The sequence below is a fragment of the Carettochelys insculpta genome, chromosome 6, assembly GCF_033958435.1.
Source record: "Carettochelys insculpta isolate YL-2023 chromosome 6, ASM3395843v1, whole genome shotgun sequence".
In the NCBI taxonomy this organism is placed as follows: Eukaryota; Metazoa; Chordata; order Testudines; family Carettochelyidae; genus Carettochelys; species Carettochelys insculpta.
The window spans coordinates 126,718,223-126,733,515 of NC_134142.1; the positions used below are offsets into that span (position 1 = coordinate 126,718,223).

The 15,293-nt window shown below is 57.2% G+C and overlaps 1 protein-coding gene across 1 annotated transcript in view; it reads left to right on the top strand.

The window, feature by feature from the left end:
• The window catches only part of CD19 (CD19 molecule), a 52,500-nt gene that overhangs the window by 3,317 nt on the left and 33,890 nt on the right, over positions 1-15,293 (top strand). Inside the window, exons 3-4 of the mRNA XM_074998635.1 lie at positions 6,290-6,544; positions 7,291-7,587. Of these exons, the coding sequence (XP_074854736.1) occupies positions 6,290-6,544; positions 7,291-7,587 (552 nt within the window). The remainder of the gene's footprint in view (positions 1-6,289; positions 6,545-7,290; positions 7,588-15,293) is intronic.

Below are 15,293 nucleotides of genomic sequence, written 5' to 3' on the forward strand. Positions count from 1 at the left end.
CTGCCGCTCCTTCCCCGAGCTGGGAGCCCTAGGAACTAATCAGAGGCTTTTACATGTACTTTAACAGTAATTTAGTGTCCCTCTTATGAGTTTCTGCTGACGAGTAGAAAGCTGGGAACCAGCTGTGCTCCTAAAGCGAGGGATGAGCGTATGGGCACCATGACCACATCTCACGGTTAGGTTTGGTCCAGGCCATCACCGTGGTCGCACCTGCATTGCCTCAGCTCCTGTGTCCCACTGCCCCAGACCACTCTCTCATTGACAGCTATAGGGAGGAGGTGGTGATTGCCCCATTGGACCCAGGGACCGAGCACCCTGCTGGCTTCCCCGTCTGGAGGGCCAAGATCCAGGCTCTGTGGAGGCCAGATCCAGACCCTTAGAGACACAGTCACATCCCTACAGTGCATCAAAGCTGACTCTGGTCCCCAGCTACCAGGTTCACAGGGTCCTAACTGCCCGGGTGTGCACGAGGAACTGAGCCCTTGCCAGGTGCATGACCAGTTGGGAACTCGCACAGCCCTCTGCAGCCACTGGGGGTGCTCCACACCCCCAAGAGGCTCCCAAGGTCAGAATTCTTCCCCCCCACCCCTCTTCTACCCCCATGGGTCAGAGGGGCCTGAGCCCAGGGATGTACAAAACCAGTGTTTCTTCGACTCTTTGAGCCCATGGGACACAAAACAATAACATCTGTCTGCAGAACACCTGGGGAACACTGTACAAGAGGCCGTCTGCTAGGCTCAGAGTGGAACCCATCTGTCACGCCGGCAGCTCCTGGCCATCTCTGCCTCAGAGGCTATGTCTACACGTGAAGCCAACATCGAAATAGCTTATTTTGATGTAGCAACATCGAAATAGGCTATTTCGATGAATAACGTCTACACGTCCTCCAGGGCTGGCAACGTCGATGTTCAACTTCGACGTTGCGCGGCACCACATCGAAATAGGCGCTGCGAGGGTACGTCTACACGCCAAAGTAGCACACATCGAAATAAGGGTGCCAGGCACAGCTGCAGACAGAGTCACAGGGCAGACTCAACAGCAAGCCGCTCCCTTAAAGGGCCCCTCCCAGACACAGTTGCACTACACAACACAAGATCCACAGAGCCGACAACTGGTTGCAGACCCTGTGCCTGCAGCATAGATCCCCAGCTGCCGCAGCAGCAGCCAGAAGCCCTGGGCTAAGGGCTGCTGCACACGGTGACCATAGAGCCCCGCAGGGGCTGGAGAGAGAGCATCTCTCAACCCCCCAGCTGATGGCCGCCATGGAGGACCCGGCAATTTCGACGTTGCGGGACGTGGATCGTCTACACGGTCCCTACTTCAACGTTGAACGTCGAAGTAGGGCGCTATTCCGATCCCCTCATGAGGTTAGCGACTTCGACGTCTCACCGCCTAACGTCGAAGTTAACTTCGAAATAGCGCCCGACGCGTGTAGCCGTGACGGGCGCTATTTCGAAGTTAGTGCCGCTACTTCGAAGTAGCGTGCACGTGTAGACACAGCTAGAAGCTCCAGAGAGCTCGTCCCATTGCCATGCGAGCCCTGCCAGGGCTCTCTTCAGCCAGGATTTCATCTGTCTTGGGCAGCTGCACCGACTCCTGTCCTACCAGCGGCAGTACACTCATCCCTTGTTAAACGAGTACTTTATTTACAAGTACTCACTTAAACGAGGGACACATATACCTACCTTTGTTCACTCGACGTGGGAACTCCCCCTGCTAATATGAGCTTTCCCTACTCCCCGCAGCTCCAACCTGCCGTACTCTGACTCATGCCCCGCCTGCCCTGTGGCCCCAACCCATGGCAGCCTGACACCCCCTCGGCCCCACAGACTGGCCCTGGCAGCTGACCCAACCCATGGCAGCCTTAACACCCCTCCAGCCCTGCAGAACGGCCTTGGCAGCCTTAACCCCTGTCCCCCACAACGGGCCCCATAGACTGGCTCTGGCAGCCTTAACCCCCGCCCCCCCGATCGGCCCCACAGACCGGCCCCGGCAGCCTGACCCAACCCATGGCAGCCTTAACACCCCTGCAGCCCTGCAGAATGGCCCTGGCAGCCTTAACCCCCGCCCCCGACAACGGACTCCACAGACCGGCCCCGGCAGCCTGACCCAACCTGTGGCAGCCTTAACACTCCTCCAGCCCTGCAGAGCAGCCCTGCAGCCTTAACCCCTGTCCTCCACAACAGGCCCCACAGACCAGCCCCGGCAGCCTTAAAGCCCATCCCCCCGATCAGCCCTGCAGACTGGCCCCGGCAGCCTTAATGCCCATCCCCACCCCGACCAGCCCCGCAGACTGGCCCCGGCAGCCTTAACCCCTTTCTCCCACCAACTGGCCCCGCAGACCGGCCCTGGCAGCCGGACCCAAACCACATCACCCTTAACATCCCTCCGGCCCCGTAGACTGGCACCGGCAGCTGTGATGGGGTTCAGGTGTCCCCAAGCTCTGCATCCCATCTGCAGGCAGGCGTGACTCTCACTTAGCAGGAGAATGGTGGGTTTATTAGCTGACAGGACACAGCGTCGTACAGAGGAGTCAGTACAGCCAGTCTGTCCAATGTACAAAGCATCTGGGCATTGTCGGCACATGATGGCATATATGATGTTAGTAGAGGAGCATGAGAAAGTGCCCGTGATTCTGTGAGTAACCTGGTTAGGTCCAGTGATGGTATTTCCAGAGAAGATATGTGGACAAAGCTGGCAGCGGGCTTTGTTGCAGGGAAAGGTTCCAGGACTGGTGTTCCTGCGGTATAGACTGTGGCTGATCGTGAGGATCCTCATAAGGTTGGGAGGTGTCTGTAGGAGAGAACATGCCTGTCACCTAGGGTCTTCTGGAGTGTGGCATCCTGATTAAGGATAGAGTGTAGGTCTTTAATGATGCGTTGCAGTGGTCTGAGTTGGGGGCTGCAGGTGATGACCATTGGTGTTCTGTTCTTGGCTCTGTTACTATTCAACATGCAAGGCACTACTTTTAGCCATTTGGAATGGAGATCCATCAACTACATGAAAATACTCTCCCAGATCTAAACAGACGTCATCTTTCTCTCCAAATGCAAGAAAATGGACATTGTACCCAACAGACTGACAGTGAAAAACCCATTACAATCAATGCTGAATGAGTTCTTCCCAACAGAGTGTGGTCATGGCCCTTGAGACCAGGTGTCACACTGACGAAGGGGTTCTTCTGAGAGTCTGTTGGAGTCAGTCCCAGCATCTTCTGGTGTCTGGGATTCTCTGATGATACTAACTGGATCAGACCGAGTTAAAACATTACCCTCCCTGAGAGACACAGAGGAGGCCCACTTCCCATCTGGGCTTCAGCTGCACTCAGATCCAGCTCTGGGATCTTGGCCCCATCTCGAGCCCCCACAGGCTCAGACAAAGAATTCACTTCCCTGGAAGCAGAAACACCTTTTCTGCACCAAGGACCAGCGTCCTTATCATGGATGCCACTGCCCATCCCAGAGCCATTCCCTCTGTTCCAGCCCCCATGGCTGGATTCAGAGTCACACCTGGGATGCTCTTTCCTGGTGGTTCCTTCTCCAGCCACCCCAGGCTGGTGAATCTTCCTCAGACAACGGACTAGTTTCCTCCTTGGCACCTTTTCCAAATGCAGGCTCTGCTCTCTCCCCAGGCTGCTGCTGCTGTTCAACACAGACAGACAATTGGAGACACTCTCTCCTTTGTCCCAGCCCCCTGGCTGGTCTCCACACACACACAGAAGGTGGAGCAGCTTCTCTCACAGACAACTTGCCATTCCCAGTGAACAAGCTGCTTTCCTGCACAGACACACAGGCACCTTCCTCAGCCCAGGCCTGGAAAACTCTTCGCAGATCTGTCTTGGCCACCAGTAGACGATGGGTTGGAATCGCCCCTTCCCTCCTTGAGCTGTGGCAGGCCACTCGGTTCAGAGCTCCAGGCAGTCCCGGGTTCCCTGCCGGATCTGGGCTCACCTCTGCAGGAGTTTCCTTAACCCTCAGCTCTGCCACTGCACATAAACGCTGCCTTGTCCAGCTCCTTTAATCTCCATTCAGTTTCCAGGCGTTGCTGCTTCACAGAGGAGTTGCTGAGCATGGTTGCAGGCTCTCAGGCTGACGCCCTCTGCACCACAATCCCCAGAAGAATCCCTTCAGTGTGCCAGACTCCTTGCGGGTCACAAGCTCCCCGGGGTTAGGCTGTAGGCCCCTCCGCCTTCTGGGGCCGACTCCGATGGACTCCCAGGAGTAACCCCTCCTCGGGTGTGACACCCCCTCTCAAGGACCATGACTGCAGTTGCTCGGGTTCAGCCACAGACCCCTCCGCCTTGGGGAACTGCACCTCCCTGCCCGTCAGCACACCTGGGTCTCGCTGGCCCCCTTCTTCCTCCTGGGCCCCCGTCACTTACTGCTGGATGCTCCATCCTCAGGGTGCAGAACATCCCACCCCTGACACCAGTGTGATGGGGTTCAGGGGTCCTCAAGCTCTGCACCCCATCCGCAGGCAGGAGTGACTCTCACGCGGCAGCAGAACAGCGGGTTTATTAGGACACAGCATCGTACAGAGGAGTCAGTGCAGCAATCAGAGCCAGCCAGTCCCATCCATGTTGGGGAGAGGAGGCCCCGAGGGGCCCCCAGAGCCGGGGCCTTGCCCCTCCTTTGTCTCTCTCTCTCCCAGCCCAGACTCACTGCTTCCAACTCCCAGTTCCAATTCAAACCCCTCAGGCTCCACCTCCTCCTTTGTCTGCAGCCCAGAGGTGTCACCTGGTCGCCAGGTTACCCTCAGCAGAGCCCCACACCCTCTGTGACACACACACACACACACACACACACACACACACGTATCCCCCACTACAGCACAGCAGCCTTAAACCCCACCCCGAGCAGCCCTAGCAGCCTGACGACCACTGGTCCCGCAGCCCCGCCCATGGCAGCCTTGATCCCCCCACCGGCCTTGCAGACTGGCCCCACGGCATCCTGAGCCCCCCACCCCCAAATAGCCCATGGCTGCTTGACACCCCCACCCCGCTGGGCCTGCAGACCTAACCCACCACAGCCTGGGCCCCCCTCCCTGCCACTGGCCACACGCCCAACCTGCACCAGCCTTAACCCCCCACCCACCCCACTGACCCTACCTGCCACCAGCTCTTAACCCTCCCTCCCACTCTTGGCCCCAAATTGCCCCCAGCCTTTAACCTCCCCCCAACTCAAGGTTCTTTCACCTTTCAAAAGCAACGCCCCTGCTGCCACTCCTTCCCCGGCCCGAGACTTCTAGCCCTGTTTTAGTGGGAATTCAGCATCCCTCCCATGAGCTTTCACCCACAGGCAGAAGGGTGGGGACCCACTGCACCCATAGAGCAAGGGATGAGTGTCATTGCATCTCAGGTCCCCGTGAGGGGCTTGATTGGCACCAGCATTTGTGGGCAGCCCCACCTTGGGGCTGAGGGCCGCCCCAGAGGGCAGGAGGTGGGGGGCTGATTTAGGGTTGAGGGCCACCCCAGAGGGCAGGAGGTGGGGGCTGATTTAGGGGTGGGGGCCGCCCCAGAGGTCAGGAGGTGGGGGCTGATTTAGGGTTGGGGGCCACCCCAGAGGGCAGGAGGTGGGGGGCTAATTTAGGGTTGGGGGATGCCCCAGAGGGCAGGCAGGGGGCTGATTTGGGGGGGGGGTCTGCCCCATAGGGCAGGCGGGGGGCTGACTTGGGGGGGGGCTGATTTAGGGGTGGGGGCTGTCCTAGAGGGCAGGAGGTGGGGGGCTGATTTAGGGATGGGGGCTGCCCCAGAGGGCAGGAGGTGGGAGCTGATTTAGGGTTGGGGGATGTCCCAGAAGGCAGGCAGGGGGCTGATTTAGGGGTGGGGGCTGCCCCAGAGGGCAGGCGGGGGGCTGATTTAGAGTTGGGTGATGCCCCAGGGGGCAGGCGGGGGGCTGATTTGAGGGAGGTCCACCCCATAGGGCAGGTGGGGGACTGATTTAGGGGTGGGGGCTGCCTCAGAGGCCAAGCAGGGGGCTGATTTAGGGTTGGGAGCTGTCCCAGAGTGCAGGCAGGTGGCTGATTTAGGGGTGGGGGCCGCCCCAGAGGGCGGGGGACACTGATTTGGGGTGGGGGCCGCCCCAGAGGGCAGGCGGGGGGCTAATTTAGGGATGGGGGCCGCCCCAGAGGGCAGGCAGGGGGCTGATTTAGGGGTGGCGGCTGCCCCAGAGGGCAGGCGGGGGGCTGATTCGGAGGCAGGTGCCAGGGGCAAGGCAGAGGCAGAGGCGGAGGCGGAGGCAGGAGCAGACAGGAGCTGGATGCAGTCTGAGCCCTCTCTCACCCCTGCCAGGGGAGCTGTACGTCGCCGGGAGCCCAGGGGGGCAGATCGAACTGCCCTGCTCCGGGGCAAAGGCCAGTGAGGCGTCTGCCACCGTGAACTGGTTCTGGGATGCAGACGACAAGACCCATCCGCTTGTGTTCAATGGCTCCCGGCACAGGCGCATCGGCAACAGCCTGCTCATTCTGGAGCTGGGCCCAAAGGACGCCAAGCGGTACCGGTGCCAGGACGGGAACCAGAGCTGGACTGTGCACCTGCGCCTGGGGGGTGAGGGACCCTGCCATGGCCCCTACCAGGCCTGCTCACTGAAGGAAACCTGGCACCCTCGCCGCGCCCCCCGCCCTGAGACCCCACCCTTGCTCCGAGGCCCTGCCCCCCACTCCCTTCGCTCCCCAACTCCTCTCCACTCGCTCACACTCATTTTCACCTGGCTGGGGCAGAGGGTTGGGGTGCAGCAGGGGGTGGTGGCTCTGGCTGGTGTGTTAGCTGGGCACAGCGGCTGGGGTGAGGTGTTGGGGGTGCGAGGGGGTGGTGGGCTGGGGCTGGGGCTGAGGGTTCAGTGTATGAGAAGTTCTTGGCTGGAGCTCTGTGCTGGGGTGCAGCAGGGGGTGACATCTCTGGCTGGGGATGAGGGTTCACTGCGCAGAAGGAGGTGCGGAGTGCAGGGTCTGGGGCAGAAGCAAACCACACATTCCTCCAGCTCCCAGACGTAGTTGTCAGGGGGCTCTGCAGTGCTGGCCCTGCGGCCTCCATTGGCCACAGTTCCTGGTCATCCCTGTGCCTAGGAACTGCTCTGGGGAGGTGAGCAGGGAGCTTGTCAACCCCACTGCACTGGGTCAGCAGCTGACCAGGATGTCTTTTTGGCTGGGTGCTCCAATCAAAAAGCGGATGCCTGGCGGCCCTATTCCCACCCGAGACCCCATGTCCCCATCGCCTCCTGCCCTCTGCTCCTGCCTTCCTGCCCTACAGCCTCCCAGGGCCTCCTCAACCCTGACTGTCCCTTTGCCCCACAGGGGAGCTGTCGCTTCTGGTGCAGGAGGGGGACACAGCCTGGCTCTCCTGCAGGGACTCCATGCCGGATGCCTGGGTCCAAGGCTACCTTGCCTGGAAGCAGCTGGGCCCAGGGGACTCGTGGAATGTGCTTGTAGAGCTGGCAGCTCGGCGCTGGGGAGCCTACATGTTTCAGCTCACCCTGGGCACTGAGGCAGCCCTGGTGCTGCCAGCTGTGATGCCCAACCAGGCTGGAACCTATCACTGTGAGCGGGGCAACCACAGCCACTCTGTGGAGCTGGGAGTCATAGCCCATGCAGGTAGGGGGCAGAGTGACTATGGGGGGCAGGGTCGTAGCCTGCACAGGTTGGGGGCAGAGTGACTATGGGGGGCAGGGTCGTAGCCTGCACAGGCTGGGGGCAGAGTGACTATGGGGGGCAGGGTCGTAGCCTGCACAGGCTGGGGGCAGAGTGACTATGGGGGGCAGGGTCGTAGCCTGCACAGGTAGGGGGCAGAGTGACTATGGGGGGCAGGGTCGTAGCCTGCACAGGCTGGGGGCAGAGTGACTATGGGGGGCAGGGTCGTAGCCTGCACAGGTTGGGGGCAGAGTGACTATGGGGGGCAGGGTCGTAGCCTGCACAGGCTGGGGGCAGAGTGACTATGGGGGGCAGGGTCGTAGCCTGCACAGGCTGGGGGCAGAGTGACTATGGGGGGCAGGGTCGTAGCCTGCACAGGTTGGGGGCAGAGTGACTATGGGGGGCAGGGTCATAGCCTGCACAGGCTGGGGGCAGAGTGACTATGGGGGGCAGGGTCGTAGCCTGCACAGGTTGGGGGCAGAGTGACTATGGGGGGCAGGGTCGTAGCCTGCACAGGCTGGGGGCAGAGTGACTATGGGGGGCAGGGTCGTAGCCTGCACAGGCTGGGGGCAGAGTGACTATGGGGGGCAGGGTCGTAGCCTGCACAGGTAGGGGGCAGAGTGACTATGGGGGGCAGGGTCGTAGCCTGCACAGGTTGGGGGCAGAGTGACTATGGGGGGCAGGGTCGTAGCCTGCACAGGCTGGGGGCAGAGTGACTATGGGGGGCAGGGTCGTAGCCTGCACAGGCTGGGGGCAGAGTGACTATGGGGGGCAGGGTCGTAGCCTGCACAGGTAGGGGGCAGAGTGACTATGGGGGGCAGGGTCGTAGCCTGCACAGGCTGGGGGCAGAGTGACTATGGGGGGCAGGGTCGTAGCCTGCACAGGTTGGGGGCAGAGTGACTATGGGGGGCAGGGTCGTAGCCTGCACAGGCTGGGGGCAGAGTGACTATGGGGGGCAGGGTCGTAGCCTGCACAGGTTGGGGGCAGAGTGACTATGGAGGGGAAGTAACAGGACGGTGTTTCTGGGCACAGTTAGAGAAATCAATCCAGGTATGTTTGCTTAAAATCCGGGCTACTTACAGCCCCAGGCTGGGATTTCCTTCTCACTAAGGCAAATCCAACCAGCCACAACAGCACCTCTGCCAGCCCCACTGGCCAGCCAGAAGTCACACAAGCAAACCCACAGACTTCTGAGCTGTTCTACCAGCCCCGAACAACAACCCCCAACTTAAGGTGAGAGCCTCTTAAGCTTGTTTCACCCAACACCACACAGATTCCTCCAGACCCCAAAGGGCCCAGCCCCAGACCCTGGTCAATATAGACTTGGATCTGACCTAAATAACACACTCACCAATTCTTTAGATCTAATATTAAAGATTTACTAGTAAAGAAAGAAAGAACAGGGCTGGGGAGAAGAATCGTTATTGCTATTGTAATTGCTTTACGTACATCAGTCATTACTATTGATGCAGGCCAGCGATCTTATTTGCTGATTCTTGAAAGTCTCTGAAAGTTCACATCAGGTTACTTAGATTCAGTTACTGGAGCATTGTAGATCCAGTCGCTGGGGTCCATGTGCTGGGATGTGGACAAAAGATCCAATATGGACACTGCTAAATCCACATCATCCCTCTGAGGGCGGGGCCCCCACTCCAGACAGGCTTAGCTCCTGAGGACTGAACAGCAAAGACAGTCCCTGCCATGGCCCATCTTACAGCTTTTCATATGCAGAGAGAAAATTCCATTCTTCTCCATAGGCCTCATCTCACCACCTGACCAGGAAGGTCACGGGGCTGAGTTTCCACTCCTTGCAGTCCCAGTGGGAAAACCCCACATCACAAAATGGGTGTTGGGCATCTGGGCCTTTGCTCAGTCTATTGTCCTGGCTGGGGTGGAGTCCCACCTCCCTTTCTGAGCCTGAGCACTGAGACATTTCTCACACAGCTGCAGAGCTAAAATCTATAACTTTACCTACACACACCACACAGACACACCAGTAGCCATTCAGGTCATCATCAGCTTTCATTTGACACCTTACGCCCCGCCTCCCCCCCAGCACAATATTTGGGGCCGATAGCCACAGTGGACATTAAAATGGTTTTCAGACCCAATATAAAAGTCCAGCTGTGTCACGGCCCACACAGGTAGGGAGGAGAGTGACTGTGTGTCAGGGGGTGTGATGGGGTTCAGGGGTCCCCAGGCACTGCACCCCGTCCGCAGGCAGGAGTGACTCTCACTCAGCAGGTAGAACAGGAAGTTGATGAGGCCACAGAGGCCCAGTTTCTCACAGAAGAGTCACTACAGCCAGCAGAGACAGTCATGCCAACCCGTCCTGGGGAGAGAAGCCCGAGGGGTGCCCCTCTGGGGTGTAGCTCCCCCACAGCCAGGCTGGCTCCTTCCAGCTCCCTCTCCCATCAGCTTCTAACTGCCGCCTCCGATTCAAAGCCAGCTCAGCTCCTCCCTGCTCTGTGTTCAGGGCAGAGGTGTTACCTGCCAGCCTAGGTTATAGCCCCAGGGTCATCCTTAGCCGCTGGGAGCTGCTCTGCTTGTCTCACACACATCCAGCCTGAGTGTCACATGCACCCCCCCACCCCATCACAGAGGGATCACACCCTGCACAAACAGAGAGCAGAGTCACCCTGGGAGATGTAATATGATGGTGTTTCTGGGCACAGCCAAGGACATCATCCAGGGTAACTTTGCTTCAATCTGGGCCATGTACAGCCCAGGCTGGGATTTCCTTCTCACTAAGACAAATACAACCAGCCCAAGAGTACTTCTGCCAGCCCCACTGGCCAGCCAGAAACCACACAAGCAACCCCACAGTTTCTCCAGCTGCTGTACCAGCCTACGAAGACATGAGAGGAACCATCCAATATGACGGCACTTTATCGGATGCTTTCAGAATCAGGAGCGGCGTCAAACAAGGACACGTGCTTGCTCCGACATTGTTCGGGATCTTCTTCGCACTCCTCCTGAAGCATGCCTTTGGATCTTCAACAGAGGGCATCTTGCTGCGCACAAGATCTGATGGGAAACTGTTTAATCTTGCAAGGCTGAAAGCTAAGTCTAAGGTGCGGGAAGTCCTCATCAAAGACATGCTGTTCGCAGACGATGCTGCCGTAGTGTCACACACAGAAGACCAGCTTCAAAAACTGCTGGATCAGTTCTCCAAAGCATGCAGCAAGGACTTTGGGCTTACCATCAGCCTAAAGAAGACAAACATACTCGGTCAGGATGTTGCTGAATCCCCATCAATCAGAATTGACAACTATACGTTAGAGGTCATCCACGAGTTCGTTTACCTCGGGTCCACCATCACTGACACCCTGTCGTTGGACACTGAGCTAAATAGGAGGATCGGAAAAGCGGCCACAACTCTGTCCAGACTCAGCAAGAGAGTGTGGAATAACAACAAGCTGTACACTCACACCAAAATGCAAGTCTGCAGAGCCTGCATCCTCAGCACCCTCCTTTATGGCAGCGAGACTTGGACGCTGTATGCCCTCCAGGAAAAGAGGCTGAACGTCTTCCACTTGCGCTGCCTCAGGTGCATCCTTGGAATATCATGGAAGGACAGAGTGACCAACACGGCCGTCCTCGAGCAAGCTGGAATCCCAACCATGCACACCCTCCTCAGGCAGCGTCGACTCTGCTGGCTTGGCCATGTCCACAGGACGAAGGATGGAAGGATTCCAAAAGACATCCTGCATGGTGAGCTAGCCTCTGGCAAAAGACCTCCCGGACGCCCCCAGCTGCGCTACAAAGATGTCTGCAAGAGAGACCTCAGAGAGGTAGACATCGAGCTGGACAACTGGGAAGAACTAGCAGATGACCGTGGCAGATGGAGGCAGGGGTTACACAAGGGCCTTCAGAAGGGCGAGATGAAGATCAGACAGCTAGCAGAGGAGAAGTGAGCGCACAGAAAGCACAATAAGGACTTGCCAGACACCCACTACATCTGCAAGAGATGCAGCAAGGACTGTCACTCTCGTGTGGGTCTTCATAGTCACAGTAGACGCTGTAAATGAAGTCCTCAATTGAAACTATAAAGGGCGCGATCCATAGTCCATGCAGACTGAAGGATGCCTACTACTACTACTGTACCAGCCCAGACCAGCAACCCCCACAGTCAGGGGAGCAGTTCCTAATACTTATTTCACCAACACCACACAGAGTCTTGCAAGCCCCAAAGGATCCAGCCATAGTCCCCAGTCAATATATATTTGGATCTTACCCAAAGCACCAAGCTGCCCAATCCATCTAAGGTTTATTAACAAAAAAGAAAGAACAGGGTTAGAGAGAAAAATGGTTGAAGCGATACTTTACATACATCAATTACAGCTATTGATGCAGGCCAAAGACGTTCCATGCTGATCGTTGAAAGTCTCTGAAAGACCATTCCTTAAAGGGTACAATTCCAGGTACATAGTTTTAAATTACTGGAGAATTGTAGATCTGGCCCACTGGTGTCAACATGCTGAAACATGGACTCTTGGAGACAGGTACAGGTACCAGAAGACAAAAGTCCAAGATGGACACAGCTAAGTCCACATCATGGTTCTCTCTTGGTGCGGGGACTGTGATGGGGTTCAGGGATCCCCAGGCTCTGCACCCATCTGAAGACAGGAGTGACTCTCACTCAGCAGCAGGACAGCAGGTTTATTAACCGACAGGACACAGCATCGTACAGAGGAGTCAATACAGCCGGCAGAGACAGCCAGTCCCATCCAGGCTGGGGAGAGGAGGCCCCGAGGGACCCCCAAAGCTGGGGCCTGGCCCCCTCCTTTGTCTCTCTCTCTCCCAGCCCAGACTCACTGCTTCCAACTCCCAGTTCCAATTCACACCCCTCAGGCTCCACCTCCTCCTTTGTCTGCAGCTCAGAGGTGTCATCTGGACGCCAGGTTACCCCAGCAGGAGCCCCCCCACCCTGTGTGAGACACACACTTAACCCCCACTCCAGCACAGGGACAAAGCCCTTTCTCCTTCCCATCAGGCCCTGGAGGGTCAAAGTCACCTGACCCAGCTGAGCCGCTGTGGCAAAATGCCATTGGCCGCTGGTTTTGCCAGCACGCCCCCGTCATTTACATAGCGGGTGGAAGGATGTCTGGGCATCTGATTTCAACTGCTCTGCTCAGCCCAGCTCACCTGGCCAGTGGGCTGTGTTCCATTGACAAATCCCAAGTTTCTGAGATGTGGATTCAATATCTGGGCACCTGGTTTCCACCCTATTGTTCAGCCCAATGTTCTGGTTGGGGCTGAGTTCACAACTCCTGTTGTGAAGCTTAGCAGTAAACATTGCTAATACAGTGACAGAGAGATAGTTGCGTTAGTCTGTATCCTATCGAAACAAAACAGCAGTCGCACAGCACTTTAAAGACTAACAAAGCAGCAGTCACACAGCACTTTAAAGACTAACAAACAGCAGTCACACAGCACTTTAAAGACTAACAAAGCAGCAGTCGTACAGCACTTTAAAGACTAACAAAGCAGCAGTCACGCAGCACTTTAAAGACTAACAAAGCAGCAGTCGTACAGCACTTTAAAGACTAACAAAGCAGCAGTCACGCAGCACTTTAAAGACTAACAAAACAGCAGTCACGCAGCACTTTAAAGACTAACAAAGCAGCAGTCGTACAGCACTTTAAAGACTAACAAAGCAGCAGTCACGCAGCACTTTAAAGACTAACAAAGCAGCAGTCACGCAGCACTTTAAAGACTAACAAAGCAGCAGTCGTACAGCACTTTAAAGACTAACAAAACAGCAGTCACGCAGCACTTTAAAGACTAACAAAGCAGCAGTCGTACAGCACTTTAAAGACTAACAAAGCAGCAGTCACGCAGCACTTTAAAGACTAACAAAACAGCAGTCACGCAGCACTTTAAAGACTAGCAAAGCAGCAGTCGTACAGCACTTTAAAGACTAACAAAGCAGCAGTCACGCAGCACTTTAAAGACTAACAAAGCAGCAGTCACACAGCACTTTAAAGACTAACAAAATAATTTATTAGGTGATGAGTTTTCGTTGGACAGACCCACTTCTTCAGTAATTACCTGGCCCATTATAAGGACTCTTTTACATAATTTGTTTTATATAATTCTTAACTTCCCTCACCCAACACCCGTCTCCTGCCGCCCCTCTGCTCTTCTGATTTGCCAACCTTGATAACAATTTTTGGACCTCTGTGCTTTATATATTGAGTCTGTTTGGTATGGCTATGATCTGAAGAAGTGGGTCTGTCCCACGAAAGCTCATCACCTAATAAATTATTTTGTTAGTCTTTAAAGTGCTACATGACTGCTGTTTTGTATTGCTAATACAACCACAGAACTCAAAAGTACAACTTCACCCACACACATGATAAGGACATGTAAGTCACCTACACAAATTCAGGACATCCTCCACTTTCATTAGGAACCTCGCATGGTCCCCCAGCACAATATTTGGGTGCAATATATACACTGGGCACATAAAATGGCCCCCATACCCAACACAAAAATCCAGTCATGTGACTGGGCTGGGGGGTCACACCCTGCATACGGAGGAGGCAGGGTGACTGGTGGGGTCACAGCCTGTAGAGGTAGAAAGCGAGGTGTTTGTGGGGGTCACATCCTGCACAAGTAGTGGGCAGAGTGACTATGGTGGGGTGTCACATCCTGCACTGGTAGGGGGCAGAGCGATTGTGGGAGGGGTAACAGCCTGAACAGAGAGGGAGCAAAGGGAGCGTGTGGGGTGGTCACAGCTGCACAGGGAGGGGGCAGAGTGACTGTGTGGGGGGAATTAGCGTGTGGGTGGGGCTGGGGCTGGGGCAGGAGCCGGGGGTATGTGGGGTGAGGCCAGGCCCCTGACGATGTCTCTGCCCAGGGGTAGGGGGAGTTAGGGGGTGGCTGGGGCTGGGGCAGGAGCAGGGGGTATGTGGGGTGAGGCCAGGCCCCTGACGATGTCTCTGCCCAGGGAAGCGGGGAGTTAGGGGTGGCTGGGGCTGGGGCAGGATCAGGGGGTATGTGTGGTGAAGCCAACCCCCTGACAATGTCTCTGCCCAGGGAAGCGGGGAGTTAGGGGGTGGGAGGGGCTGGGGCAGGAGCAGGGGATATGTGAGGTGAGGCCAGGCCCCTGACGATGTCTCTGCCCAGGGGTAGGGGGTGGGAGGGGCTGGGGCAGGAGCAGGGGGCATGTGGGGTGAGGCCAAGGCCCTGACGATGTCTCTGCCCAGGGGATGGGGGAGTTAGAGGGTGGGAGAGGCTGGGGCAGGATCAGGGGGTATGTGGGGTGAGGCCAGGCCCCGACAATGTCTCTGCCCAGGGGAGGGGGGAGTTAGGGGGTGGGAGGGGCTGGGGCAGGAACAAGGGGCATGTGGGGTGAGACCAGGCCCCGACGATGTCTCTGCCTAGGGGAGGGGGGAGTTAGGGGTTGGCTGGGGCTGGGGCAGGATCAGGGGGTATGTGTGGTGAGGCCAGGCCCCTAACGATTTCTCTGCCCAGGGGTGGGGGGAGTTAGGGGGTGGCTGGGGCTGGGGCAGGATCAGGGGGTATGTGGGGTGAGGCCAGGCCCTGACGATGTCTCTGCCCAGGGAAGAGGGGAGTTAGGGGGTGGGTGGGGCTGGGCAGGAGCAGGGGGCATGTGAGGTGAGGCCAGGCCCCTGACAATGTCTCTGCCCAGGGTTGGGGGG